Source organism: Selaginella moellendorffii, unplaced genomic scaffold, assembly GCF_000143415.4.
Source record: "Selaginella moellendorffii unplaced genomic scaffold, v1.0 SELMOscaffold_48, whole genome shotgun sequence".
Taxonomy (NCBI): Eukaryota; Viridiplantae; Streptophyta; class Lycopodiopsida; order Selaginellales; family Selaginellaceae; genus Selaginella; species Selaginella moellendorffii.
The window spans coordinates 895244-922646 of record NW_003314309.1 but is presented as its reverse complement, the minus strand read 5'-3'; the positions used below and the strand labels follow the sequence as shown (position 1 = coordinate 922646).

Here is a 27403-nt window from a genome sequence, read left to right as displayed (position 1 = left end):
GAACGAAGCTTTTTTCCCTCTTCGTCCTCCAGGGTTTTTCGTTCGTGCGATGCGGCAATGGTGCTTCCTCCCGTGCTGCTGCCAGGGTTTCAAGATCGAGGAAGAACGCGAGGTATTCCTAGATCGCTCGCGGCGGCAATCTTTCTTTCTTTCTTTCTTTCCCCCGTCCAGGTCGTGGAAGCCGGGGACATCATCGAGCCCTGCTGCGCAGCAGCCGCAAGAACGGGACCAGCGATGAGCGCGGGCGAGCTGGAATCGCAAGCAATTCGTGTCGTGAGCGAGATTTTGCAGCACCAGGCCGTCTCGGTGAGCGATCCCCCTCTTTGTGGCACTCTTTGTTTGCGTGAAGATTTTTTTCTTCTTTTCTCGCGTGACAGTTCTTTCTTCTTCTTGCGAGTGGAATGAAAATGCCTTCCTTCTCATCGTTTCTCTGTTTGTATCTTGGTGTATTGAAATTTGGGCTTCCTCAGGTTGAAGAAAAGGAGCACAAAGTTCCGTCAAAGGTGACTTCTTCTTCCCTCTGGGTAAGATCGAGAACATCGTTTGATCCTTTTCGCAGAGTGACTCGCTGGGCATCGATGAATTCGACGACCAGATCATCCTGCCGGTAAGTTCACGTAAGTTTTGCTGCGAATGCTCACAAGCTGGTATTATTCTACAACGTACAGAGCGAAGACGACGGCTACGAAGTAAGATTTTCGTTATTTTTGCAAACACCAACACATATTCGCGAGATTCGTGAGCAGGACACCTTCAGTACAACCACGAGTTTGCTCGATCTCGCAACGGAAGAGAACAACGAAGGCGAGAGCATACCCGTGGTAAGTAAACGGTGTTTATCCTTTATCTTTTCTTTCTTGTCTACGAGTTGAAACGTTGGGCGTGCCAGGAGAACGTCGACGACGCCGCATCTCGAGTAAGCATCTGAAGAGCTTTCAAGGCGCTAAGAAAACTTTGTGTTTCTTTTTCAAGGTGGAGGCAGATCCAGGGCCTGTAGAAATGTACGTGAAAAGAAGAAAGCTGTTGGATTCTAAAACCATATCAGCTGACGACGTGATGAATCGTTTGATCTTGTGTTTCTCACAGGAACTTACTGCTGGTTGTGGCTCTGCTCGTCCTCATTTGGTGGCAGCTCTACCGCAAGTCCGCCGTAGCATCGCAGCCGTGGTCACTCGCGAACCATCCAACTCTCCGATAAACGTCACGCAAGTATGTTCTTTTTCACCTCTTCTCGTGCAAGATCTCTTACAAGCTTAATTCCAACGCAGGAGCGAGTCTTCCTTGATCGAAACAAAAGGAGACCAAAGCGTTTTTTTTCCTTTTTTTTTTCTTTTTTTCCTATGGATACCAAAATCCTTGTCTTTTTGTTCCAAGTAATTGGAATTCTGGGATTTCCTTCGTATAAGCTGGCAACCATCTTACTAGAAATGAAAATAATTTAAATCGTGCATGCTTGCTCTGGAAATTAGAAATTAGCGACTCTTTCACCCACCCTTCAACATATGTTTCCTAGTCAGTCTCCAAAGTCATTTTTTTGCGTTACACAAATTTCTAGACTACAAGCAGCTGAATACATTACTATTTGACTGTCGTTTGCAATCAAATGAAGTGTATTGAAATTCGCTTCCACCAAGTCCAAAATGAAAAGCTGTTACCAGAATATAAGTGATGATTCTCATAAGGTTTGCACTCTCTTCAAACACCATCGTTTTTGCTCTAGGAGTCTGTTCTTCATCTGAGTGGGAGGAGAATTGTGCTGTGCATTGAACGAAATAAACATAGTGACAGTCTTGAGCTCTTTCAGTGTGTTTTAGACACTTTTTACATGACAATGGGACATAACTACTCAGTTGATTGAACTGAGATACTACTGAGTACTCAACTTGACAGCTCTTGGGACAAGAGAACTTGTATCAAGAGTGCATGAAGTGTACAAAGACAATCTATAAGAACACTATACACCAAGAACTTTAGATTTAAGTAGAGACCATTTCTCCATTTCATGCCTCGTTTGTAAAGCATAGCTCCCAAACCCATAGCCTTTCGTACTATATAGAAGTCTGTCAAGAAGGATGTAACGAATAAGAGAGATTTCATTCTCGCAAGAATTATTTGTTATAAACTTGACAAGCTCACATAGCAAACAATCCTTCCTTACTCGCTCTCTTCTCAGCTCCTCTGTCAAAACTTTTTTTCCTTCTTGTTCTTCCCTGTGAAATCTCTCTTCCATTCCCGAGAACCACTGAGCGCCATATCAATCGCGAATGAATTGATAGTGTCCATCCACACCATCTCTGGATCAGCCATAGAGAGCCAAGACGGCGTCAATGTACCTGTTGCAAATCGGGCACTTGGCACGCTGGCGCCGGATCTGCTCGCCGCAGCTCTTGCACATCCGGTGGCCGCAGGGGACGAGCGCCGCGTCCTTGGGCACGTCGAAGCAGATGCAGCAGCAGTCCTCGAGCGACGCCTCCAGCAGCGCCGCCGCCTCCACCCGCGACTGCTGCGAGCTTACCACAACCTTCATCCTGCAAGGATCCTCTTCAGAGAACAAGCTCGACGTCAAGTCAGGAAGAGCACCATTACCGCCGGCGTACAACGAGTAGTAGCCCTTCCTGCCGCCACCGCTTCCAAAGCTCTCAAACCCGGCGTTGCTGTTGACCGCGGAGCCACCACCACCGCCACCTCCGCCGCCGCCACCACCACCACCACCACCACTGATATAATCGTCGCCACCATCGTTGCTAATGCTCAGGTTGCTCAGAGTGCTGTCCAGGAACGAGAGGATATCAGAATCATCAGGCCCACTGGAAGACAGACCTGACGATAGTTTTGCTCCTCCGCCACCACCGCCGCCGCATTCCCCCGCGGCTGGTGCTGGGAACTCGCCCAGGGAGGCACTAAAGAGCGTCGTCGACGTCGACGGCAGCCTCTCCACCGGGAAGAGCGTGGCCAGTAGCGCGGAGATGTATCCCTGTGAGTCAAGGCACGGCTGGTCCGACCAGACTGGCGACTCCAATCCATAGCTGCTGTGGCTGCTGCTGTTGGTGGTGATGTTCTCTGGTCCCGGGGACCTCCCCCACCGAGACGATGACTTGTTGTAGGCGTCGTCCTCGAGCGAGGAGCACGATCTCGGCGACGACCACGACGAGGAGAGAAGCACAGAGAACTGCGACGCCTCGTTGTAGTCGCTCACCTCGCCGTTGAGTGGGCTCCTGCTCGATGGGAAGAGCTGTGGAGTGATGGGATTGTGCTCGCACGACGTCGAGGCCTGGAGGTGGTGCTGGTGCTGTTGCTGGTATTGCTGTTGTTGCTGCTGCTGTCCAGATGACTTTGGAGGCATGATAACGGAGCAGGGAGGAGCCGGAGGACGTAAACCTGTTGGACGTGGAGTCGGAAGCAGTGGAGGGAGATCGTGAGCTGGCTGGAGAGTCGGAGGCGGTCGATGGGAAGGGTCCGGGGGAGCTGGGACGCCGTTAGCTGGCAATGGATGATAGCTGTTCGCGTTGGTGACGGCCGCCGTGTTCTTTCGGCCGCTGCTTTTTGGTTTCTTTGGCTTCAAGGGCTTGTCTTTCTTCGCCTTCGGAGGACTGGAAGTTGGCACCACCGTGGAAACATCTGAAACCGGCAGAGACTCCTCTTCCTTTTGCTGTGGCTCACTCGCGGTCTGGCTTTCCATCTCCAGAAGAAGCCTCTTCGCAGCTGCAAGCTTTTCCTGAAGAGCAGCGGCAAATCTTGACGACTGCTCGACCGCAAGGACGGCAGCTTTCAGCCGATCGTAGCTTCCATCCTCTATAGCAGAAGTGAGATCATCCTCTAGAACGCTAGCTTTTTCCCTCCGCTTGAGCCGCTTTGCTAGAGCACCCTTCACCTGCTTAAGTAACCGCTCGTCCACCAATTCTTGAGCACCGTCCTCACAAGCGCTTATGGCCGCCTCCATCTTTTCCACCTCACCCGAGGCCATAGCTTCACGTAAAGTCGCATTCAAGAGCTCTATAGCTTCTTGCTTCTCGCATGATGACACAGGTTCTGCTGCTGCTTTAGCCACCTTTTGACCCTTCTGAGACTTCTTCTTACTGCTTTTAGATGCTTTCTGAGATATCTTCGCCTTCTCTTCCCCTTCAAAACTATCGAGACAATCGGCAGTAGCTTCTGAAACAGCTGGTATAACTGTGGTTGTGGTTTCACCTGCTAGCAAATTAGTTGCCACGGACTCCGCATGGGCTACCTCTACTGTCTCTACTTCTACCGCTGGCTCTACCTCAACCTCCTGTGAGGAGATTTCAGTCGACACAGAAGCTGAAACATCTCCTGTGAGCTCTGAACTAGGATCCTGCTCTTCCTTCCTAGAAAGTGCAGCCTCATTAGTCGCCTTCTTTTTGCTGTTCTGTTTGCTCTTAGCCTTAGCCTTTTCCCGGGCTTTTTTCCTTCCCTGCAATTGCACCTGTTCCTTGAAAAACTGAGCTGCCAGGTTCTGCCCAAACAGCTCCGAATGCCATTCCCCGTTCTTCCCATCACCATCAGTCACGAATACGTCCACACCCCTCTCCACAAGAGCCTTGAGGCACGTGACATCACCGGCTTCGGCAGCCTCGTGTACAAGGAAGACAACTTGAGAAGCAGTAGCGATCCTGTATGAAAATAAAAGTCAAGATAAGACGGTCCCAACGTGTATGCAGTACCTGAAAACACCGAGTCTTGCTAATGCAAGCCTTGCGGACGCACAGACTTCCATATGTGGCTTTTTCAATCGTAGCCCGTACGAAGGAATGGAAAGAAGTCCGCCATGCCGATGTAAAGCAGCAGCCAATGCCTGCAAGGAGAACATTTAGATGCTAAGAAAATCGAGAAATGAAAGAGAAAGAAAAAAAGTAAAACCGAAATACCTGGACAAAGCGACCTGTCAAAGGATCGACTGTGTTCAACCGATCCTTCATAAGACCAGCAACAGCCCAAAATGCAGCACACAATATCCGCAACTCCACAACAGTTGACGTTGCGACAGCTAGAGCGTCCCTATCCGCATCTGGAAACTCGGCTTCGGCTTGAATCTCCACTTCAGCACCCTCTTGTAACAACCCGAATGCAGTGAAAACGTTCCTCTTCCAGTAGTGTACGGACGAGATACACTCCAATAGTCCTTGCAATGCTCCATCCTCGAGAAAACTTGCACGCCATACGGAATTATGCTCTGCCATGTAGCCAATGACAAAACAGACGTGTGCTGCCACCTCGGGTGACGGAGCTTCAAACACCCTCCGGAACAGCTCCAGAGCAAATGCAGGACCACCGCAACCGGGAGCAGCTATTACCGCCGTTTGGAAAAGGCCAACTTGAGGTGCATCGAGAACCAGCCTCTCGAAGAAAGGATTCCATTTTCCTCTGAGAGAAGAGCTGTCGTCTGCAGGAGTATCCCGAAAAGATGGACAGTTGACCCCCTCCCGGAAAATATGAGTGAGGCCAACAATGGAAGCCGAAGCCTGATTGTTGCGCCGTCGACGGTTGGATTTTCCAGCAGGAACTGTCTTGGAGATTGCAGAGTTCCAGATGGCATCAAAATCTGGCTGTCCATGTGAGTCGATACCGAGAGCGTGGAGTCCATTGACCTGAATCTGACTGTCTTCGTTGTAGCGATCCAGGACAGTCAATATTAAATCCGCACCACCATGAGCAGACACCGCCACCTGAGCACGTACGCTGCAGCCACAGACCGTCGCAAGCACACAGCAGGCTTGCTGTACAACTTTCCTTCTGTGTTGAGCACTGCCACTCAATAGCGCCTTTTGCATAGCACCTAGAACCGCTTCAGCTCCAGGACATCCCAGATCAAATACCGTCTCGATCTCCTTGACTGTTGCCGCCGACACACAGGCACCATAGAGAGCATGAAGTGCAAGGCTGGTAACGTCGAGCCGATTTTGACTTGTCCAGTGAACCACAAGATCAACAAGCTGCTTGACACCTGCTTCGCCCTCACCCCTGCAGGCAGAAGTTAGAAAATCCATAAAGGTGACAAGAAAAACGTCATGTATAAACTCACCATATTTTCGCCTTGTACTCTTCCCGATCAACTTCTGTCCCAGGTTTAAAGAGATGCAAATTTTCCCAGGTGAGGTACAAGCTTACCAACGCATGGCATGCCCAGATCACCGTCTCCGCGTCCTCTAGCTTGTAGAATATCGTCCGAATGGATAGTATAGCATGCTTCACCGCCAGAGGAAATCCAACATCTTCGGCAATTTTGGCCATTGACTCCGTTGCTTCTTGCCAGGCCTTGATGTCCTTGACGGCTTGCTGCTGTGAGGCACCAAAGCCACTCCAATCAATCCAAGAGGAGCTCCCGCAACACTTGTGACTGCTTGAGCAGATGTGGTGGCTCCCTTTCCTTTCACTTTCTTCGTCCGGCTTTGCTGTGTCCAAAGAGCTCTTCTCGGATTGCGCACCATCCTCGGACTCATCATCACCAGAGCTCTTCATATCAATATTCAGAAACTGCTCCCCGTTTGAGCGGTCTAGGAAACTCTTGTTGCTTCTGAAGAAGTCCACGCAATCACTGTTTGTGAAACCACCCTTGCCAATCGCGATCTCCGAATCCCGAGTAAGGTATCCAAAAACGTCTCCAATAGCCCCTAATGCAGCACACCAGCTTTGCCGCACGGACGAGAAAAAAATACTGGATGTCGCCGTCTGAGTTCTCGAGTAAAGTGTGGGCTTCCCACGAGCTGGATGAAGGGACGTGGCCTTCGCTTGATTAGCCTGAGATCCTGTCGAGCTGTTGTTGTATGAGAAGGCCATCGTTCGTGATATCATATACATCACCGAAGCCGCCTGAGAAAGGATAAACTTCGCCAACCAATCTGAAGGAGAAGGTGCCCCAGCCTCGGCGCTCTTCACATTTGAATCTGCTGCAGAAGGAAGTGACTCCGTCCTCAAAGAATCATGTGCCAGCAAATGCTGAGAAAAAAGTTGAGGCTGCAAACTGGAAGCCGATGCGCATACGGGGCCAAGACACTTCGCATAGTGGACGTATGGGAGAAATGCTTGCTGCAGCACTGCACACCCCCAAACTTGGACGGTCTCAACTTTCGAAAACTCCCGCATAGCCGCCATGGTTGCTTCAACAGCTGCGCTGATTCTTTCCACATTGTCGACGATATCCTTCCCTGGAAAGTCCGGAGAAAGTGTAGCATCCTGCTTCTGTGACTTCGAGCTGTCGGTTTTTCCTGCATCTGCAGCATCAACTCCAATCGCTGGCTTGACAGGTACATCAGTACATGTGGAGCCGAAAGTTGCAGTCTCGCCCGAACCTTTGAGAATACAGCCAAGAGCGAACGTTCCGTTGCTTTGTAGAGATTTAGACTTGCTGAACATCTTCATCGCACTAACAACTGCTCCCAAAGCTGCCCACCAGTCAGTAGATTTCTCTAAGCTCTCCTCAGAATCAGGCTCCTGTCCCTCAGACTTTGCAGTTGACGAGAGAAAAAGGCCGATCTCATGCCCGTTCTCCGCAAGTGTTCTGACCATAGTTCCGATGACGTTGCAACCTTCCTGCTGCATCATCTCGTTCATTCTGCACACGGACATTGCCCCGACAACAGCGGTAACTGCACCCAGGTTCACCATATTCGCGACGCTTTTGACTCCAGCAGAATGGACTAAAGTCCACAGGGTACTGCAGCCGTGCCACTGAATTCTGACATCATTCGGGAAAGATGCCATTGAAGAAATAAGAGCTCGAGCACCTGCCTCCCTGTCTATATCCCTTGAAGCTCTAAGAGGTCTCTTTCCAGTTCTCCATTCCGGGACTCCAAGACCAGTCCTAGTGCAAAGAACTTGCAATGCACCACACCCTGCCCTCTGTGTAAAAAAAGTGTCAGGCATAGCTCGAAATCTTGAAACCACAGTGTACCTGTACTGCAAGGTTGCTAGGATGATTATCCATTGCAATAGTTATCGCAGCCCATGCGGCATGACCGGTAGTGGAAGAAACTGCTCTGATTAGTGAACCAAGAGCCAGACAACTTTCTGCCTGCATATCCGCATCATTAGCGAACTCTCGCATAGCCGCTATAATAAAAGTGAACGCATCATCACACGCCGTCTTAGAATTCGTAGAAGATAGATGTGCCGAAAGAGCCCTTAATGCTGCTAATAACACAAATATCAATGACAGAGACACAAGAAGAAAACACCGAAAGAAATATACGTACCGGCCATGGTCGAATGAGATTCGATGCTGCATGACTGCATTGCGTTCAAAATCGCTTTGACAGCTTTCTCTGCTAGCATGGGAACGGTCGCCGCATACGCCACCGCAGCTAGCGCAGAAATAGAGCTGCTTGTGCTCTCCGATGAAATGCCACCGCAGAATGTTGATTGCAGCATCCCTTTGTAACTCTTGCCCGAGGAAAGCGTACGCGCTGCTGCCACATAGCTTCCCGAGGTCGACTTCGATCCTATTTTCAAGGTAAAATCAGATGATGTCGAGTGCTCACGATACTTGGTAGCCAGCTTCAAAAGTGCTTTGGAGGGGAAGAGCTTTTGGTCCAAAAGTGAGTGATCAGCCGGAGCAGGATGAGCTTGGACGGAGAGCGATTGATTGTCAGCGTTGTCAGCCTTCGAGACATCATCGTCATTGCTGACAGTCTCTTTTACCGGAGCAACACTGCTGTACGTGCTACTTTCGAATGACGTTCGATCCAAACTACCGGGTGGAAGTATGCTGCCCAAACAGTTCAGGCACCAGCTCAGCAGGTCCACATTGTCCTTGAGAACATGAACCATATCCACGAATGCCTCTGTGAGAGCTACGTACATCTCAGCAGAGAGTGCCTTGCCCCGCTTGCCATTTCCTATCCCCAAGCTCGAGTTTCCCGCCTTCACCTTGACACCAGTTTTCGATTGCAATGCGGCAGTCAGCAGCTTGTCCAATGCACTGCATGCAGTCGCCACTACGTTCGACATGCCCGACGATTTGGCGAGTAAATATACGCCATCACCCTCCTCTTCGCTCACAGTGCTAGTACTATCTTCCGAGTCGTCCAGATCCGCCTTGCTACTATCTAAAAACTTGTCCTTGTTCTCATCTAGCTCCACCGCTACGTCGTTACTATCCTCCCTAACTTTCCCGTTCTCCAAGGTAACCCCTGTTTCCGGGACTTTCCCCTCGTCCTGTGGCCTAAAGTTCTCTGCGTGTTCACTAAACCCCACTACTTTCCGAGAGCTACCAACCTTCAAGCTGCGTCCCTTGAGCTTCAAAGGCTTTCTGGACTTCTCCAGGAACGAAGACCTGCATTCCCTGTTCTGGTAGCACGGCACCACGTCCTCTTCTTCTACAACAGTCCTCTGCCTTTTCCTCCGCGACTCGGAGGGAAGAACAACCTCGTCCATAGCAGCAACAGCGGCAGCAGCAGCAGCCGTCACTGTTGACTCGAGCACGTCCAGAAACTCCGCTCGGGCAGCCTCGGTGAAAGCGGGAGCAACGACCTGTCCCCCAGGATCATGCTCGTCGCTCTTGGATGACGATGATCTGCCAGCACCACCACCACCACCGGACTTGGAAACTTTCGATGATGCCACCTTGCCTGCCTTGCCCGTCCCAGCCCCGCGGAAGTGCTTGACACACGATGCTATGAGGCAAGCCCCGTTGGCCGAGATGATCAGAGAGACGGCAGATGGCAGACTCAACGCACTCCCAATCTCCACAAGTAGGCGCTCCGCAAGCTCAGGGTCAGGAACCTTAATGGCATCCTGCAAGCCTCTCACGTACTCATACAAGGTGTCTTGGAGAGCCTGCTGCGAGCAAGAGACCGAGGAATTAGGGCTGGAAGAAGAACACGCAGCAGCAGCAGTGGTGGTAGTAGTGAGAGAAGCCGAGGAAGAAGAGGAGCTAGAAGAAGACTTGGAAACAATGGCCGAGATGGTGGTGGAAGGAGAAGACGAGGAGGACGAGGGCGTCATGGGCTCAGAGCATGCTGGCAGGGACGACACAGGGAGACCTGCACAGCGAGAGTGGGACGAGAATGAGCTACCGGAGGATGAGCAAGGAATGCATAACGAAGAGAGAGCAAGGGTTCCATGGAGAGTACCGGCAGAGGAGGAGGAGCAGCAACTGGTGTGGCAGCAGTGGTGAGAATCCGATGGGCTTCGTCGACTCGGCGGCAGCACTGGCTTCAATGCGGCACTAGCTCTCGGCATAGCAGCTATTCTCTCCAGTCATGCCAGGCAAAAAAAGCTAGCGCGCTCGCTCTAGTACCTGAGAGGAACCATGCAATCAATCCGAGGGAGGAGGGGGAGAAATATCTCTCCGGCCTGGATGAACAAGCGACCACTTTTAGCGACACCGCAGACCTAAATATCGATCGAAATACCTGTTCTTGAGCTCGCAGAAACCCCAATGGCGGACGATTTCGCGATTTTCCTGCTCGGCCCTTAAACCCTGCGGCAATGTCGCCACGGCCAAGCGAATTCCCTGCCGTTCCAGGGCCCTGCTGTGAAGAAATGCCGGATTCTACGCGAGGAGAGGAAATGCCGATGCTGGAACAGTCCGAGGCCGCCGACTCTACGTCGAGGAGAAGAGAAGGATGAAGCTCGCGAGCGCCGGGCGCGCTGTGGCGCGATTACTTGGCGCTGGGCGCTTGCTGGAAGGAGAAATTTCTGGCGATAACGAGACCTAGGTAAGTAGAACAAAGAGTGGAGGAGATGACGTTGGCGACGGGCGACGACGGACCGTCCTGACTGGCACAAGCCCTAATTCAAGCACGCCGCCATATACAAGGCCTCTTCACACTGGGGCTTTAACTGCCCTGTCCTAAGCATCGAGTCGCTAGATATTTATCAAACCAAAAGTGACTTCCAAGGAAAAACTAAAGACGATTATATCATTTAATTCCCTAGTTCACGGAAGAACACTCTCCACATTCAATGCAACGATCTTCCATTCCATTTTCTAGCTTTCCTTCGATTCATCCATGCGGTAATCTGGAATTTGCAAAGAATGTGAGGTGAAAAAATCGAAAAAAAAAAACCTTGGTCTAAGAATGTGAGATGAAAAATGGAATAAGTCTCGAAATCAAAAGAGAACACAAAAAGTACCTTGGTTTTGCAGGATGATCCCGGTTGAAGTATAGCTCGTGGAATGTATCGCCAGTCTTTGTCCAAGGATTCTCATTCCGCGGCATCTTTGTCGTCGCTCCTTCTCAGCGTCTCGAGAATGACTTTGGAGATCTCGACGTCGGGGGAGAAGCCTCGCTCCGTGAGCTCGTGAAAGATTTCGCAAACGTCGTCGCTGCGCTTGGCCTTGCACAGCTTGTACATGAGGAGGTTGTACTCTGGGATCAGTGGCACGCACTCGAACTTCACCATCGCCTGGAACAGCTCGCACGACTCCGTCAATCTCTCGCCCCGGCAAAGCCCGATGACAAGCGGTATCACCACCGCGGCATCTGGAGCGCTTCCGTTCGCGATCATGTCCTTGAAAACCACGAAGGCTGCTCCAACTTTGCCAGCTCTACACAGGCAGTCGATGATGGTCGAGTAGCTGAATGCGTCGGGCTCCAGTCCGGACTTTGGAATCTCGTAGAAAAGCTTGATGGCATGGTCGAGAGCTCCAGACTTTGAATATCCATCGATGAGAATGTTGTAGGAGACGATATCCGGGCCGACACCCGACCTGATCATCTCCCTGAGCAGCCTCTGAGCTTCGTGCGGCTTCCCTTTCGAGCACATCCCCCGGATCAAAGTGTTGTAGCTCACCACGTCCGGAGGACAGCCGAGGCTTCGCATCTCTAGAAACAGCCGGTGTGCCTCCACCATGTCACCCATCTTGCAGAAGCCATCCAGCAGATTGTTGAAGGTGAAGATGTTTGGCACGCATCCCTGGCGAAGCATGTCCTTGAACAAGCTCTGGACCCTTCCAAACTCGCCTTTCCTGGAGAATCCACTGAGCAGCGAGTTGTACGTGAAGACCGTGGGTATACACCCCTTCTCGAGCATCTCCTCGAAGAGCCTGTACGCTTCACCCATGTCACCCTTCTTGGAGAAACCATCTATGAGAACGTTGTAAACCACACCATCTGGCGGACACCCCCGGTAGACCATCCTCGAGAAAAGATCCACGGCCTCTTTGAGCTTCCCCATCTTGCACAGCCCGCTGAGAAGCGACCCGTAAGTCACAACGTTTGGCTGGTGGCCACCATCGATCATCTCGTTGAGGAGCTCGGCAGCCTCGTCAACCTTTTGCCCTCTACAAAGCCCCGCGATCAAAATGCTATACGAGAACACGTTTGGAGAGCAGCCCTGTGCGGCCATACCTCGGAAAACACTGCGAGCTTCTTCGAATCTCTGGGCTTGACACAAGCTTCGCAGGAGGTAGCCATACGTGTATGTGTTTGGCACACAACCTGCAGCCAACATATCGTTGTAAGTTCCATAGACGTGATCACAGCGTCCAGACTTAGCGAGTACCTCCAGGAGATAGTTGTAGCTCAAAGTTCCATGGTTGTAGTGGACTTGGCTCCCAGCCCATTGAAAAAACGCCATTGCCAAGTCTGGATCGACTAGCTGCCTGAGTACCTGTGCCACGACTCTATCCGATAGTCTCCTACTGAAGCAGCCGAGCTTCTCATCGACGAGATCCATGGAAATCTTTCCCTTTCTCTCATCGTTCTCCTCTAGCAGCGCGCGCAGGATTTTCTTCGTGGGATTTGTAGCCGCTGGGCTCTGGATTGCCGCAACACCTTGCTTCTCGCCGGTTTGAATGGGGCTCCAAGGCTCCCCAAAATCGAAACCGGTGATTTCCGCAGCGGCGGCTTCGATAGATGATGATGGCGACGACGGATCCGCGACCTCGATTCCTGGAAATCACGGCGTTAGGAGGCCGATATTTCGAGAATCGCTCGATCGTCGACGCATTCCGGGCCACTCGAGCAACATTCTTGGAAAGAGTCACGCACCGTAGAAGCGCCGTTGATGGGAAAAACTGGAATATCTTCGTAGGACACGCACCGCCATAGCCAGGAAGAACCCTAACTATTCGTCCTGAACATAACTTTAATAACCAATTTTCTTGCAAAAACTTTAAATGTAATTCCCTTTTGACCAAATTCGGGTGTCAACTTGTTAAGAATTTTTGTTGTTTCTCTAAGCTTGGTTATAGTTTCAGGTATTTGTTATCCTAATAATCAGAAAAGTTCTTCACATTAAGGAAATTGTAAATACATTTCTTTGTAAACTCCCAAAGCTTTTAGGGTTAGGGCTAGATTTTAGGTCTCGGCCGCCGCTCGAGAGGGCGAGAGTGAGGAGCCATGGTGAAGCCGCTGGTGAAGGCGAAGATCGTGAAGAAGCGCGTCAAGAAATTCAAGCGCCCGCAGAGCGATCGCAAGATCTCCGTCAAGGTGAGCGTGCATTGAGTGAGGGCTTCGATTTGGGGCGGGATGACATTCTCTCTCTTTGTCTCTCTGTAGGAGAACTGGCGGCGTCCGAAAGGTATCGACTCAAGGGTCCGCCGCAAATTCAAGGGATGCACGCTCATGCCCAACATCGGCTATGGCTCCAACAAGAAGACGAGGCACCTCCTCCCAAACGGCTTCTACAAGTTCCTCGTCCACACTGTGGCAGATCTTGACCTCCTGCTCATGAACAACAGGTTTGCGCTCGCTAGATTGGATTGCTGTTTCTTGCAAAGCTCATTCTCTTTTCTCTCCAGGAAATACTGCGCGGAGATTGCTCACAACGTCTCCACTCGCAAGAGGAAGGACATCGTCGAGAGAGCTGCGCAGCTCAACGTTGCGCTCACCAATGGCTCTGCTCGCCTGCGTAGCGAGGAGCACGAGTAGAGTACTCGTTCTTTTTTGTGCTTCTATTAAAAACCATCTCTTTTCCGAGACTAATCGAATCGCAAATCCACCATATGGAGAGATAGTGTTCTTGCCAAGAGCCGAGAGAGAGCTTGCCGAGAATGAGAGAGAGCTTAAAAATAATGGCCACCCTCCAAACACTTGAAGATCGGACGGCGTCCAGCAACACATCATCGTCAGCAAAGCCCTCTCTTTGCTGTGAAGTAATCGTCCAGCGTAGAGATGGATTTTAAAACTTTGGACGCGGAGTTTGCCAAGAGCATCGACCCAGCAACTAGTTCTACCTTTCGCTTCTCCTGGAACAACCAACAAAGAAAAGTTCCATGTAGAAACTTTCGAATCGAAGCTGGGCTAGAAACTTACCTCCAAAATATGCATCACGTAATGCTTCTTGTAAGCTTTCTGGATCCTGCGAGCCGCGTCCTGCGAGAATCAGTCTCCAAGTTAGAGGAAGAACAAAACTAAGCACATACGTCCATGCGATCGTTCTCTTTTTCAATGAGATGGTCCTTCGCTGCTATTTTGATCAACTCTAATCTGGAGTATTGACCAAAAATGCCATTAGTTCCACGCTGAAAAGTTTCAAATCTAAGAAAATTCGACCTGTTTTGCCAATCCTTGTCTTTGACTTTTAGTTGCTCCAAAAACTTTTCACTCCGGTGAGCTTGTTCGTCCCGAAGCTTTTGCTCCTCTCTTAATCTTTCCATCTCTCTGGTTTTGAGCTCCAAACTTAGTTTGGCGGCCTCCAACTGCGCATCTTTATGATGCACTGCAGCCTGTATATAAGCGCAAAAAGCCATTCCTTTTAAGACTGCCAGAAAAACCCAAGGATCAAACCTCCAGTGAGTGAACCCTTTCGTCTTGCAGGTCAAGTGCTTCTTGCAAGTTCCTGGTGATGGAACGAAACTCCTCTTCCACATTAATGATAGCTCGAGTGGCTACTTTCATCGCCTGACGAAACAAAACGCTTTATAAATGGCAATTGTCTTGAGCATAGCGACGCTTACCCGTGCACCAAACTGAAGAGAAGATAACGTCTCTTGGAGATACTCGCTACAGGGAGCAATGTTGACGATTAATGACGTCTTGGCATTGCCTGAAAGAGAAATCTTAGAGCACTGAGAATAAACTCAAAAGAACTACTATACTTACCTCCTAGCGATTCCTGCAATAACCGAGTTAGCTTGGAGTCCCGGAAGGGGACGTGCAAAACGCTTGGATCTGCTCTCGCACTAATGCATTTACCTACAATCGCAATAAAACATTACAGGATCCCGGAATGAATATGAAAAAAGAGTAAGAAAAAGAAGTATGGTACCTAGTGCCGTGAGAGACATGTTGACGCTCATAGCTTCAGATGCTCGAAGGCCCTCCGAGCCTGTGAAATCGTGTCAGCAACGTTATACGAGAGGAATTTTTATAAGAATCGTACCGCTCTTTTTCAACCTTTCTGACCCAGCAAGATCAACAAGAAAAAGCTTGCCGACAAGGACCCTGGAGAACAAAGGCAAAGAGAAATATAAACCGAATGAAAGAATGTAAAAAGAAGACTTACTTCTCAGAAATTCCAGGCTGAGAGTTGGGAGTTCGTTTCTTCTTGTCAGCTGAGGATTTAGCGTCCAAAGGATTTACCGCCTTCTTCTCAACAGTAAGCATCGCAATCGTATGGCTGCGGGACGAATGGGCATTCTGTAGTTCAGGCACTTGTATCCACATTAGTTATACATGAAGCCGATTGTTAGCCGTTCTCTGGAATGGATTCGTCCCTTGCTTTGTTATGAATGAATAATCGGAACGAAGAGACGAACCAATCTTGTGAAGGCAAAGCGTCGATTTCGATCACCGATCATCAAGAGCTTCATCACGTCCTCGATAGATTTTACTTGCACCTCTTCTATGCCTGCGACAAAAATACCTCCTGCCTCAGTCTCGCGAATGCTGAGGTTGGAATTTTCAGGACGGAGGAGATCTTGAATCTGAATAAATCAAAACAACGTTATCACCGCCTGCAGCCACTCAAAAGCAACGACCTTACCATTTCCATATAGATCTGGATATATGACATAGAGATTCGGTACTCATGGTCTTTGTCTCTTTCAGCTCTGATGTATATATCGGCTGCGGAACGAGGTATAATTCCTGTGGAATGGAAAGAACCTCTATAAGAAACCAAATACGGTTAAAGCTGGAAGACATACCTTCAATCGAAGTTCCACCAACGTCGTCAAAAACCATGTCCGAGAGTGTGTACGTCTTTCCAGCTCCTGTTTGGCCATAAGCCATAATTGTGCCATTGTATCCATCAAGAACATCCTTCAAAGGCACCGGTTATGAAAGACAAAACAGGAATCCCATGACGAACCTGAATTACAGCTTGAGCAGAGACATTGTAGACATCAGCTTGCGTCGCACTTGGAGGCAAAACAGCATCGAACTTAAACTCCGTGAAATCCACAAAACTCCCCCTGCAAAGTAGACATTCTTAGCCCAACGAAGTGAAGGAAAAACAAAATGGAAAGCCTTACTTTCGCCTCACAATTACAGCATTCTTCTCAGTGTCCAAGAAAATAAAAGGAACTCCATCTTCCTTGGTCTCTTCAGCTTTCGTAGGAGGCCTCACTCTCACCGTAACTTGGACTCGTTCTAGAACACAAGAAGAAAAAACTCAATCGCAGGAATTTTTCTTCTTTCGCTTACCTGAATCGGGCTCGCTTGCTTTGCCATTGTTCTTCCCCTTCCCCGGCACCTTGGCATCCATCACCACCAGCTTAAATTCATCGCTAGGCATCTCGATCTGCGACGAAGCTCCCCCACCTCCCTCTGGCAAGATCTCCACAAACTCGAATTTATCCTGCCTCGATCCATAATCACCACACCGAATTCCTCCATCAAAAATCCCTGACCTAGCTACATTCCTACGACTCTAGCTTGAAACCTCGCATTCTCTGCACCTTACGACGAACGCGATCGCCAGATCGCATCGCAATTCCTACACCTAAACCATCGCCTTACAGAGATTTCGCCGCTCCTCCACTCCTCCACTCCGATCACCGCTATCGCCGAGAAGAGAATGCTGGCTCCACTGGAAAACAAGGAAGCCCTAAAATGGCGATACTCGGTGAATATTCTCAAGACCAAGACAGGCATATTCCATTCCACGAAAGGACGTGTCCAGACAAACGATACACTCTTTCATTCTAAGTTTAAGCCGTGGTGACCTTTCTCCTCCCCACTCTAGCAACGAATCCAGCTTTGATAGGAGCAACCGAGCGAGAGCTCCCACACTAAAACAACAAAAGAACAAAGAGAATTAGAATCACGACTTTGATCGATGCTTACTTGCTCGCATCGTAGAAAAAAGAGCCGGTTTTCTTTCGAAAGAATAGTGTCGGGGCTCTTGCAGCCATTGCACATAACGTATTCATCTGCGATCGATAAAGAAATGATTTCTCCTAGATAAACGAAACGAAGGAAATGAAAAGAGATTGAGAACTTACTCACGTATCGACGCAAAATCCCCTCAAAGTTCTTCGGCACGAATCGGCCCTTGACAACAAGTCGCTGCTGTCCGTCGAGCGAGCCGCTCGTTCCCAGCTCGGCGAGGAGAAAAGCCATGACATGCTCGGGTTGTCGGTGCATTCTGCAAGAAAGAAAGAAGAAAGTTAGAAATACAACTCTCCGTGACATGGTATGACCAAGCTTACATCTTGCAGAGATCCATGAAGTTGACAAACACCGTCTTCTTCGTACCCTCTCGGAGCACCTGTGGAGGCCGCATGATCGTCCTCCTCTTCTCCCCAGCGAGCTCGGGATTGTTCTCGTGGAGAATGTTAAACACACGTCCCAGCAGCTGAAAAAAAGAGACATGGATTCGTATTTGGTTGAGAAAATGCAGATTCTTACCTCTTCATAAAAGTATTCTCGGTCTGTTCCTTCCCAAGGATATCGCGGTCCCAGCACAATGCCTTCTCCTTCCTCGTCTTCGCCTTCTTCGAGTCCTATCAAAGGGAGAAAGAAAAAGCTTGAACTCTGTCAGTCATATGCATCAGACGTACCATTAGTCTCGGCAGCATCCAAGTTTTCCTCTTCCGCGACATCAGCTTCCACAGGCTAGAGAAAACAACAGAAGCTCCAACAAAAGAACACAGATGGAAAGTACCTTCTTTTTCTTCTTCTTCTTCCCGGCAAAGACAGTCTCGGCGGAGTTATCCACAGAAGAAGACACAGACACTGCAGCCATCAATCTCGTCAAGAAAAAAACGGAGCAAAAAGAAGAAAACGTGCGTAGATTTCACCTGAGAGACTCTCAACCTTCTCCGTTAGCTTCTCCACGCCATCGCCATCCTCGTCCTCCGCCATCCGGACCTTCTTCTTCTTCTTCTTCTTGGTAGGATCAAAGGGTCCAATCTGGAAGAGCGCATTCCGGTTGGAATCACTCCAATCGATTCCAACACACAATCGCGCTGTGGAGACAACAGTCCAGCTCGCTTACCTCTGTGGCAATGTCCTTGCTGTCGTCGTCCGCCATGGCGCCGTTTAGCTCGCCCCTCTCGCGCTTCTCGCCTGCCTCTTCTAGGGTTTTAGACCATTTACCCTACGTCGCCCTAATCTTGGCGCTTTCCTTTTCTTTGAAATGAGCGAGGACGATGAGAGCGTCTTCAAGGATGGGGTATCATCCGCGGCGTCCTCGGTGAGATCTCGATCAATCCATCCTGGTAGCTGCCTTCTCTTGCGCGAGTGGCTCTCGGATCGGTCAGATCGATCTTCTAGCTGCTCTTCCTTGCTCTATCGATCGTTTGCTTGAAATTTCCGACCGATCATCGCAGATTATCTCGTTTTCTTCGCTCCTTTCTGGAGATTTCTGACAATGCGGTGGAATTTCTTCTTCCAGATCCTCGAAGACCCTAACGGCCTCCCGAAATTCAAGAGCAGGAGAATTCCAATGCCTAGCCATGTCGACAGCTCGCAGATCACGAGCTTGCTCTATCCGACGCGAGGAATCAGGCAAGGATAGCAGAGAAATTTTGGATTGGTGGAGTTCGAAGAACAACTTAACGAAAAGTATAACGAACAAATTTTCTAGCTGCGTGGCTCTTCTCTTGGGTGATTTCCTTTTTTCTTCCTCGTGGATTGAAATTTCCCGTCTTTGCAGAGATATGATGCAGCGCATGGGAATCAGACCTCATGACCATCGGAGGGACAACAGAGCGATCATCTCGGAACTAAGTGCTAGAAGTCACGCGATGAAACAGGTCCGTGAATTCACTCTTTTTCTTTCTTGTGCTTTCGTGGATTCTTACTAGTTTCTTTGATCTAGATTGCGAGTGATCCGGAGCCACCACCTGTGAAGCCTCCAAGAATCAGGCTGGTAAGTGGTAAGCATCAAGCTCGAGATTTTTCTTCGTCTTTTCGCTCAGTGGTAGCGAAGTTTTCTGACATTGTTTGGATGATAGGATCATCCTCCGCGTGCTAGCGTAAGATCTGGAGAGACGGACTTTCTCTCCAAGAACTTCAAGGAGGCTGGCGTTCGACGGCCACCTTCCAAGCAAAAACAAAAGCACGAGACACCGGAGCAAAAGAACAATGGCAACAAGAACAAGGAAAGCTTCGGCAAAATACCAGCATAGTGAGTTCTTTCCTTTTCTCTTTTGGAGGATTTGTCACAGCGTGCATGGTTTCTATCCATAGTTTGATTCGGAGAAAGATGGAGCTGGCTTTCGATGCGGAACGCAAGTAAGAACATCAAACTCTATCCTGTATACGAAGTTTACGCTGATCGATCACAGGTTGCTGGAAGAGGAGGCTAAAAGCTTGCCTCCAGGATTTGTGCTGATGCCCGACGAGGAGAAGCAAGAGGTGTTAAAGACGCTCGAAGAAAGTAAGTTTCTCTTTGCGATCTTCGTCGTCTTGATCCTTGCATGATCACCGCCAGACAAAGTTGATCTGGAGAACAAGCTCCGAGGTCTTCCGCTGGTGATCGAAACTCCCAGCTTGCTGCGCTCCAAGATCGACATGGACACGCAGCTCCGAGAAACAGAGGACGCGATCAAGCGTTTCTCCAGGCCCAAAGTTTACATCTCTCTGGACGACAGCTAAAAAAGGGGATATCCCTGCCGTGCAAAGGCGTGAGAATCCCTGCGTGGATGGCTGGATAGCAGCCACGTACGCCGGGTAAGCTTGCTTGGAGAATTACTTTTACTCGGGGGAAAATCCACCGCCGCAGTGATTCACTGAGATCTTTGCTGGAGTATAAAATGCGAGGTTTCTCCCCTTCTCGTTTGTTCGTTTGTTTCGTTTTTTTTCTCGTTAGCTAGAGAGCGGCCGCGCGAGAGAAAGAGGAGAGAGCGATCGCTCGATTCTTCCAGAGCGGCAGAGCTCCATCGCAATGGCGTCCCTTCTTCCTCTTGGATCTCCTCCTCCTCCTCCTCCTCCAGCTCCTCGTCGCCTCGCCGCCTTGATCCTCGCGGCGATTCTCGTGGCGATGCTTCTCCTCACAATGCTCGTCTCGATCGGCGACGCCGATTCGCGGCTATCGGAGGCGGTCCCAGCAGCAGCAGCAGCGAAGGTGTTCCTTTTTCCTCTCGACGTTGTTCTTCCTTGAAATCTCGATTCTTTCTTGTTCTTTCGATCGATTTCTTGAAAGATCGATCCATCGATTGGTTTCTTTCGATTTCGCGACTCAATCCAGAGGCTTTGTGTCTTGCATGCAGCAGCGCGGGGTGGCGATGGCGGTGGGAGGGCGCAAATGGGGCGGCAGCGATCCCTGCGCGGACAAGTTTGGCGTCTTGGAGCGCGCGATCCCGTCCGGCCCCGATCCGATGCACCACCGGCGCATCAGGCTCCACAACTAGTGCAGCGATCGAGCGATAGATCGATCTCGATCGACCGATCTACAATCGACGAGAAGGAGAGAGGCAGAGTGAGATAGTTTCTGCTGTAACATCGTTCTAGTAAAGAGTATCTTCTCGCATATTCTAGGGTACCTTTTGGCATATTCTATAGCTTGCGAGCGTGTTTACCATTTCCATAGAGAGCGCCTCTTCACTTGGATTTGTATCAAAGCCAGCAAAAATGTTCTAAGGTAATTTCTAGCACTTGGTTTGTGTGGAATGCTCACGCGCCTCATGGCGAACAGCTCCCAAGTGCTTGTGATTCCTACAACGATCCACCATCCCTCTTCCTTGAACTACAAACCAAGCGGATTGATTCCCTAGTTTGTTTTCGTGATTCCAGGAGATAGATTTCTACGGCGGCCTAGATCAAACTCATACCTTTCAATGAGAGTTATTCATCAAAACTGTATCTCACCTTCGAGTATTGAGGCAGGAAAGATCGAGTGCTGCTTTTCGACGTGACTTCGATGTCCAGTGCGAACGACATGAACTTGTCCCCCTCACTCAGCCTTTGATCTCGCATCCTCCACGAAGGATCGATTCGTGGAAGAAAATTCCATGCCTGACAATGCAAGAAGGACAAAAGTCAAACCATCCGTCAAGCGTGGAGATAATCACCTGTATGACTTCATGAACTTGGACTGAGGCATAAAGCGCTCGAACAGCTTGGACAGCGAAGGCAAAAGCTCTGTGGGCGAATGATCAGACCAAGTTCCTTGCCAAAGACGCGAATTATAATAACATTGCAATGAAATCATCAGCTCTACCTGCATAATCATCTGCAGGAGTTGCACAGTCCGAATGGTCGTTCTGAGCCATCCTCCATTGGCAGCAGCATCCACCATCGCTTGAAGTATACGTATGCTTTGGTCCAGCACTGACTTCGTGTCTGTCACGTAGTCAGAAATTGGTAGCTCCAGTGGTGGGAAATGAGCCTGGTACAATTAAATTTCAGCGCTGGATTCACGACTTAGAATTTCTTTTATACCTGAAACAACAAGATGCCTTCACATGAGGGTCATCTAGCAGCTTATTGTCCACAGGCATTCGTGCTTGCTGCGCAAGAATTGCGTGCTGGTCAGTAAACGGAGACTCTAAGCGGCTGTACCTCGTTATGCCGGACAGGAAGCTCGTCATACTCCGCAGCAGATGAAAGCAGCTGTAATAGCTCCTGTGCACAAAGATCAATCAGTCAGAAGTCGACCTTCTCAGCGATCGTACCTCCAACGAACTATCAGAGTGTATGTTTGAGCTGAAAAGTGCCACTGCTGTGTAATGAAGATTTCTTGACCATCACCACTGGAGCAGCCCAAGGAGAAAGAAACGGGTACATCACGAAAGAACTAGCTATCTCATGCATGCACTTAACCAATTGGAAGACACAACCGCTGCGTCCATCAATCACTTCTTGTCAAGGTAAAGCTTTCTGTCTATTCTCTCTTAACGCTGACTGCTTCGCTCCCTTTAGCTCTTGTGAATGGCACACCTGAAGCACTAGCTGATGCTGGGAGTGAAGACAACATAGAGTTACAGATGCCGGGACTCATTGCTTCAAAATACTAGCTGGTACAGATCGTTTTGGTGCGAGGCCATCACAACGGCAGCATACTTTATCAATGTTATGGCTAGCCACTTTTCTATCCTTGTCCTACCAGTTTCAACACAATCTCTTGCCTATTGAGGGTTGAGGGAGTGGAAAAAAGCTGGCACCTTTGACTACTCAAGCCACATAGACATTCTTCCTGGAGAAGTGGTCTGTGTACACTTCGTGCATGTAGTACCTGTGTCCTGCTGCAGTCCTTTGCCGGACTCTTGCTGAACGCTATTAGGATGTAACCACACGTTAAATCGTTGCATCGATGTTCTGAACTGTGATATAAACCTTTTCAACCACAGAGATAGCCGCTGGAACAATTGCAACCAAGCCAGAGTCTCGCAAGAGAGTTCGTGCTGCCTCCTGGAGTGTGTGATTCATTCGCTCTGCTACACCGTTGTGTCAGGGATTGAAAATTGCTGCTGTATTCCAAAGGAAATACAAAAACTGGCAAATTCCTTGAATGTATACTCCTTGCCTTCATCATTTAGCATTTTGATTTTCTTTCCTGTCTGCAACTCCACCTGAGCCTTGTATTCCTGGAAGGCTTCTGATTTAAGCTAGAGGAACTTCATTGCTATGGTTTGTGAGTAGTCGTCTATGAAGGTCACAAAGTATAACTTCTTATTGCCAAAGAGATCAGAATGAATTAGTGCTAGAGGTCCTTTAGCACAATTAGTGGCTATCTGTGGAAAAAGGAGCTAATGGTGTTTACCAAGTGCACATGACTTGCAAAATTTCATTGCACTTAATGAGGTGATGCTTAAACCTTTTACCATCTCTTTTGCTGCTAATTCTTTGATGTCCAATAGATTGGTGTGGCATGAGCCTCATGTGCCATGTCTGGAGGTCCATTGCTTTTTTCATCCCAGCAAAGAGAGCTTTGATTGGCTGCACCACCTCGGCACTAAGCTGATAAAGACCGACATGTCTTCTACCACAAGCTATTCCATTTCCATTCACGTCTGTGATTGCACTCATCCTCTTTGTGAATGTGATCTCTAGATCGTGATCAGCAATCTTTCCCACCAAGAAGAGCATCTTGTTTACTCCAGGAACATAGTAAACATTCTTCACGCTGGTGATCTATCTTGTTGGCAGTTTAATCTCAATTGTCCCAACACCCTCCACCTTGTATGAGTGATTGTCGCCAAGAAAAATTCACTTATTTCCTGGAACCTTCATCACATGGTGTTTATTTGCCCCAGAATCAAGGTATACCACTTTTGCTCTTGTGCCAAGAGTATTCTTTGCAACCTGCTGGATACTAGGGGCCATGAACAAGCTGCCATGGTTGTTCATGTCCTCCTGGTCGTCATCCTTGCTACTTTCTGCTGTCCTAGCAAAGTTGGCCAACATGTTCTTTCTTGCCGCCACTCTCTTTGCCTCAGCTTTTTGTGCCTCCTTAGCTTTCTTGGCTTTCTTGGCAATCTTGTATCCAGTGCCCTGGTTTCTTGCAAATGTTACAGCAATCATTCTTCTTTTTCATCTTGAACTTTTCTGGTTTGCTGCTCTCGCCCTAATCGTTCGTTGGTCTTGGTCTCACTGTGACAAATCGTTTCCCCTTTCCTGCGAAGAGTGCCAATTCTTTCTCATTTGAGCTTGCTTGCCCTGACTTGTGAAAGCCCTCTAACACTATGAGGTTGGCTATGATCTGGCCGAAAGTGTTACTGGAACTTAAATGTGCGAGTTGCATTGGTCTGCTAAGCCCCTTGAAGAAAGCTGTGATCAACTCATCATTATCGAACTCATCATCATCAGTAAAGAAATATTGAAGCTACCTTGACATCAACAAGATGGCGAAGGAAAACTGGGATGCTGTGTGTGTGATCCTTGGTACAACAATTAGAGCAAGATTGTTGGAACTCAAACTACAGCTGAACAGTCGTAACCAGGGGGAGACAGAATCTATGAAAGAAACATGGCACTCTCATCTTCCTTAACCTTGGAAGTGTATGATGGCAAAGATTTCCAGTCATGGAAACTCAAATGCAATTTTACTTCATTTGAACTGCACCGATCTGCTTGGCAATGTTGACAAGAGCACTGGCAAAATCACTTACAGATTCTGTCTCCCTCTGTTTATGGCTGTTCAGCTGTAGTTTGAGTTCCAACAATCTTGCTCTGGTTGTTGTACCAAGGATCACACACACAGCATCCTAGTTTTCCTTTGTCATCTTGTTGATGTCAAGGTAGCTTTGATATTTCTTTCCGAGGCCTCATCCCAAGACCCCTAACGCTTTTTTGTTCTTGGTGTCCCACTCCTTTTTCATCCACATCGTCCTCTGGCTTGATGCTGCTCTAGAGCACACTCCAGAGATCCTTTTCCATGGAGTAAAATTGCATCTTGAGTTTTCCATGACTGGAAATAGGTTAAGGAAGATGAGGGTGCCATCTTTCTTTTTCAGAGTGGGACGTGATCCTGCTCCATATTTGGGATAGGAAATCATGAATGTACTCTGGAATGCCAGCCGCTGCTAACTGAATAATTTGACCTAAGAGGGAATCACGAATATTCCCTCAATACGAGAATTCCACGAATATTCTCTTACAAGAGGAATCGAACCCTTATCATGGACTCTAGTAAGCGACGCGCTGATGTAGCGGAGTCAGTGCAGGTAATTGGGTTCGGCCGCCCATGGCGATTCTCTTACGGTATCACTGCGGGAGAAGTGATCGATTTCATGGCTCACAAGCTGGACCGGCCAGCCAAGGACATAGCGATCGAGGATACCACTGGATCCTTCATAGTAAGCAGGCAAACTGAGCTGCTCCTCGGGCATAGGTACGTTTTCACACTAGTGCGCAAACCAGATACCGCTCCGAAGCGAACCTTTGCCGTAGGAGGTATTACGGATCCCCAGAAACACTACTACGTACCCCCTGATGTTACTCAGCTTGTGGACAAGCTGAAGCACGGCAAGTATTGTGTTCTATGTGGCGCACGACAAAGCGGGAAGAGCACCATGGCAATGGCTGTGAAGAGGGAGTTATCACTTGATCCAGATATCTGTGTGGTGTATTTGGACAAGGTGTCAGTGGATAAAAGCTGGAGCAGGAACAGGTTCTGGGCTGCGCTTTGCGACCATCTTCATGGAAAATGTGCTGATTTGTTCCCGGCTAGGCTTACAGGCGAAGAATGCACAGATTGGAGCTTCAGGTCGTTGTTTCTTGTGAAGAACCTGCCGATCAAGGTTACACTCATTATAGATGAAGCCGACGCGTTGCTCTCAGCCTCTCCGGATTGCCTTGACGATTTCTTCAGCACTCTCAAAGGGATTAGAGACGATGACGACTACAACTTCAACGGTGTCCTTCTGGTTGGTGTTGAGACTGTCAAGGATCTTCTTGAAGCTCAATACTTGAGGCGGCCTGAAGATGCAGCGGAGCTAAACAGGGTCTATGTACCGAGTAGTGCGCCCAGCCTGTATTCGCCTTTCTCGTACAGTTTCCTTTCGGAGCCAGTGAGGTTCTTAGTAGGCGATGTTGAGAACCTGCTGCAGCAGGCACAAGCCGACCTCCAAGGAGTACAGATTGAGATTGAGCGGATTGCTACGTCGGTCATAGAATTGACAGGCGGTCACAAAGGGATAGTCGGTTCATGCTTGGACTACTTGGTGGACAGGGAGCTGTGGACTAGCAGACAGTGGATTGAGGCAACTGACTCGTTTCATCTTTCGACTTATGTTTTTGGACAGCAAACTTACTCTAAGATTCTGTCCGCTTTCAAGAAGGGTGCAACTGGCCGTGACTTTGATCTGCTCCTGTCGTTCCTTAAAGAAGACAAGCGTCACTGCAATGATCAGATGGTGATACTGGAGCTGCGGAATCTCATTGCTCAAGGTGTATTAATCGCACAGGAGGCAAAACCGGATGGTTATGACGTGCGGATTTCTTCACCAATGCTACGGAGTATTATATTGCGAAGATGTGTTATCACGAGCGGTTCGGTGGACCCTCCTGCACAGGCGTTGCGCGTTGATCCTCTGTGGGTTGTTTTCCAGGCAATTAGAACTTTGGATGGGGAGGCATTGTGCAGGCCAGAGTGTATAAAACGGACAGGGGAGTTATCCAAGTATTCTTACCAATTCATGTTGTTCACCAGGATAAAGGCTGTTTTGACGCAAGCGTACCCCTTGGTTGATGCGAAGCTCGTCCCTAAAGCTAAGATAGCTGCGGAGTATCTTGACAAAAGAGACACGCAGGTAAGCATCTTTGTTTTGTTTTGAGGCTCTCTGATTTCTGAGCTCGGCTGCAGGAGCGGCTTGACATCCTAGTCCGGAACAACGACAACTTTTCCAAGTTTGGCTGTGAGTTGGTTGTCAACGATGATGTGGAAGGTTACGTATCGAAAGCCGAGCGGTATGCCAAGCAGCATTCTGCTCAAGTGTTTGTGATTAATGTCACAACGGAAGACTCGCCAATATTAGTCGTTCCAGAACACGGGTGTGTGGTTTTCCTTTCAGTACAGCTTTTTCCGAGTGGGAACAAGACCAGAGCTAAAGTAACCATGGTGGAGACATCGGACGTCCGAACGGATTTCGAGTTGGAAATGAAAAATTGGGATGGCAAAATCTCGTTTGACTACCTAGTCTAAATGAAGCCTCGGTTGAATTACTTCGGTACTAAGTAAACTTTTGTTTCAAAAACAAAATAAAGAACTTTTGAGTGACAAAGTTCTTTCATGTCCGGATCTGAGAGAGTTTCTGACTGGTTTTGGCAACAGATGCTGCCAATGGGTATGGGGGACGTGCATGGTCGAGTTATACTGGTTTGCAATGAGGCCGGTGAGGCAATTGATGGAGGAGCTGGAGAGGAACGAAGCCGCGGGAGTGGAGTGGAGTCGCAAGGTGAGGACTCGGCCATCAGCTTTGGTTCACGCGGGGAGGTCTCTCGATCTAACACGGACGTGGCGACCTACCGTTTGGCCGGCGCCCAAGGCGGAGCACTGGAGTCTTTACGCGATTAAAATGTACTACTCCGTGCCAATCCTCGACAACCTCTTGTGAGTTCATCTTTTCCTTCTGTTTTTGTGCTTTTGTTCTGATTCTTTTCTGTGT

The 27403-nt window shown here is 49.1% G+C and overlaps 7 protein-coding genes across 14 annotated transcripts; 3 read left to right on the top strand and 4 right to left on the bottom strand.

Moving 5' to 3' along the window:
* Positions 1-41: 41 nt before the first annotated feature.
* Positions 42-1402, top strand: LOC9647406. Of its 2 annotated transcripts, XM_024686257.1 has the most exons (10): positions 42-112; positions 172-306; positions 471-503; positions 560-607; positions 669-689; positions 747-821; positions 890-916; positions 973-1001; positions 1087-1209; positions 1269-1402. In XM_024686257.1, the coding sequence occupies exons 1-9, from the start codon at positions 50-52 to the stop codon at positions 1196-1198; spliced, it is 543 nt and encodes a 180-aa protein (XP_024542025.1). In that variant the 5' UTR covers positions 42-49; the 3' UTR covers positions 1199-1209; positions 1269-1402. The 2 variants fall into 2 exon arrangements, with proteins under 2 accessions (XP_024542025.1, XP_024542024.1); XM_024686256.1 differs by having other exon boundaries at positions 42-306.
* A 673-nt stretch (positions 1403-2075) lies between these two features.
* LOC9647405 lies at positions 2076-10741 on the bottom strand. 7 transcript variants are annotated; one of them, XM_024686242.1, is made up of 8 exons: positions 10371-10741; positions 8211-10311; positions 7910-8148; positions 6041-7857; positions 4887-5979; positions 4683-4813; positions 2587-4631; positions 2076-2541 (listed from the first exon to the last, which is right to left on the bottom strand). In XM_024686242.1, the coding sequence occupies exons 2-8, from the start codon at positions 10195-10197 to the stop codon at positions 2300-2302; spliced, it is 7554 nt and encodes a 2517-aa protein (XP_024542010.1). In that variant the 5' UTR covers positions 10198-10311; positions 10371-10741; the 3' UTR covers positions 2076-2299. The 7 variants fall into 7 exon arrangements, with proteins under 7 accessions (XP_024542010.1, XP_024542011.1, XP_024542008.1 ...); XM_024686243.1 differs by having other exon boundaries at positions 2076-4631; positions 8211-9998; positions 10089-10311; XM_024686245.1 differs by having other exon boundaries at positions 2415-2528.
* Positions 10742-10852: 111 nt separating this feature from the next.
* On the bottom strand, positions 10853-13028 carry LOC9647590 (pentatricopeptide repeat-containing protein At1g62720). Its single transcript, XM_002981275.2, has 3 exons — positions 12954-13028; positions 11095-12854; positions 10853-10980 (listed from the first exon to the last, which is right to left on the bottom strand). The coding sequence occupies exons 1-2, from the start codon at positions 13009-13011 to the stop codon at positions 11167-11169; spliced, it is 1746 nt and encodes a 581-aa protein (XP_002981321.2). The 5' UTR covers positions 13012-13028; the 3' UTR covers positions 10853-10980; positions 11095-11166.
* A 215-nt stretch (positions 13029-13243) lies between these two features.
* On the top strand, positions 13244-13908 carry LOC9647404 (60S ribosomal protein L32-1). The gene is made up of 3 exons (XM_002981386.2): positions 13244-13394; positions 13464-13645; positions 13706-13908. The coding sequence occupies exons 1-3, from the start codon at positions 13305-13307 to the stop codon at positions 13833-13835; spliced, it is 402 nt and encodes a 133-aa protein (XP_002981432.1). The 5' UTR covers positions 13244-13304; the 3' UTR covers positions 13836-13908.
* LOC9647403 (kinesin-like protein KIN-UA) lies at positions 13833-16942 on the bottom strand. Its single transcript, XM_024686321.1, has 16 exons — positions 16554-16942; positions 16382-16499; positions 16219-16321; positions 16055-16169; positions 15892-15995; positions 15644-15832; positions 15412-15572; positions 15289-15350; positions 15175-15234; positions 15009-15101; positions 14864-14952; positions 14694-14807; positions 14460-14632; positions 14330-14393; positions 14220-14279; positions 13833-14152 (listed from the first exon to the last, which is right to left on the bottom strand). The coding sequence occupies exons 1-16, from the start codon at positions 16642-16644 to the stop codon at positions 14033-14035; spliced, it is 1716 nt and encodes a 571-aa protein (XP_024542089.1). The 5' UTR covers positions 16645-16942; the 3' UTR covers positions 13833-14032.
* Positions 16943-16979: 37 nt separating this feature from the next.
* LOC9647589 (eukaryotic translation initiation factor 2 subunit beta) lies at positions 16980-18461 on the bottom strand. The gene is made up of 9 exons (XM_002981273.2): positions 18349-18461; positions 18152-18263; positions 18016-18086; positions 17912-17966; positions 17760-17854; positions 17561-17706; positions 17354-17496; positions 17196-17281; positions 16980-17140 (listed from the first exon to the last, which is right to left on the bottom strand). The coding sequence occupies exons 1-9, from the start codon at positions 18382-18384 to the stop codon at positions 17060-17062; spliced, it is 825 nt and encodes a 274-aa protein (XP_002981319.2). The 5' UTR covers positions 18385-18461; the 3' UTR covers positions 16980-17059.
* A 6455-nt stretch (positions 18462-24916) lies between these two features.
* On the top strand, positions 24917-27312 carry LOC9647401. Its single transcript, XM_024686320.1, has 3 exons — positions 24917-26548; positions 26602-26934; positions 27070-27312. Exons 1-3 carry the CDS (start codon positions 24917-24919, stop codon positions 27310-27312), a joined length of 2208 nt encoding a protein of 735 aa, XP_024542088.1.
* Positions 27313-27403: the final 91 nt, after the last annotated feature.

Bases quoted from the DNA above. Each gene is read 5' to 3' on its own strand.
- LOC9647406 (XM_024686256.1), top strand. From the start codon at position 58: ATGGTGCTTCCTCCCGTGCTGCTGCCAGGGTTTCAAGATCGAGGAAGA. The intron at 307-470 runs GTGAGCGATCCC...GGGCTTCCTCAG, and splicing joins TGCAGCACCAGGCCGTCTCG to GTTGAAGAAAAGGAGCACAA. The intron at 608-668 runs GTAAGTTCACGT...TACAACGTACAG, and splicing joins ACGACCAGATCATCCTGCCG to AGCGAAGACGACGGCTACGA.
- LOC9647405 (XM_024686240.1), bottom strand. From the start codon at position 10,197: ATGCCGAGAGCTAGTGCCGCATTGAAGCCAGTGCTGCCGCCGAGTCGA. The intron at 8,149-8,210 runs GTACGTATATTT...TTGTGTTATTAG, and splicing joins ATCTCATTCGACCATGGCCG to CAGCATTAAGGGCTCTTTCG. The intron at 5,980-6,040 runs GTGAGTTTATAC...TTCTGCCTGCAG, and splicing joins GAGTACAAGGCGAAAATATG to GGGTGAGGGCGAAGCAGGTG.
- LOC9647590 (XM_002981275.2), bottom strand. From the start codon at position 13,011: ATGGCGGTGCGTGTCCTACGAAGATATTCCAGTTTTTCCCATCAACGG. The intron at 12,855-12,953 runs GTGCGTGACTCT...CGTGATTTCCAG, and splicing joins CCATCAACGGCGCTTCTACG to GAATCGAGGTCGCGGATCCG.
- LOC9647404 (XM_002981386.2), top strand. From the start codon at position 13,305: ATGGTGAAGCCGCTGGTGAAGGCGAAGATCGTGAAGAAGCGCGTCAAG. The intron at 13,395-13,463 runs GTGAGCGTGCAT...GTCTCTCTGTAG, and splicing joins ATCGCAAGATCTCCGTCAAG to GAGAACTGGCGGCGTCCGAA. The intron at 13,646-13,705 runs GTTTGCGCTCGC...TTTTCTCTCCAG, and splicing joins CTCCTGCTCATGAACAACAG to GAAATACTGCGCGGAGATTG.
- LOC9647403 (XM_024686321.1), bottom strand. From the start codon at position 16,644: ATGCCTAGCGATGAATTTAAGCTGGTGGTGATGGATGCCAAGGTGCCG. The intron at 16,170-16,218 runs GTTCGTCATGGG...GTGCCTTTGAAG, and splicing joins CTGCTCAAGCTGTAATTCAG to GATGTTCTTGATGGATACAA. The intron at 14,153-14,219 runs GTAAGTTTCTAG...TGGTTGTTCCAG, and splicing joins ACGTGATGCATATTTTGGAG to GAGAAGCGAAAGGTAGAACT.
- LOC9647589 (XM_002981273.2), bottom strand. From the start codon at position 18,384: ATGGCGGACGACGACAGCAAGGACATTGCCACAGAG. The intron at 17,282-17,353 runs GTAAGTTCTCAA...TATCGATCGCAG, and splicing joins GATTTTGCGTCGATACGTGA to ATGAATACGTTATGTGCAAT. The intron at 17,141-17,195 runs GTAAGCATCGAT...TTGTTGTTTTAG, and splicing joins TTTTTCTACGATGCGAGCAA to TGTGGGAGCTCTCGCTCGGT.
- LOC9647401 (XM_024686320.1), top strand. From the start codon at position 24,917: ATGGACTCTAGTAAGCGACGCGCTGATGTAGCGGAGTCAGTGCAGGTA. The intron at 26,549-26,601 runs GTAAGCATCTTT...GCTCGGCTGCAG, and splicing joins TTGACAAAAGAGACACGCAG to GAGCGGCTTGACATCCTAGT. The intron at 26,935-27,069 runs GTCTAAATGAAG...TTTTGGCAACAG, and splicing joins AAATCTCGTTTGACTACCTA to ATGCTGCCAATGGGTATGGG.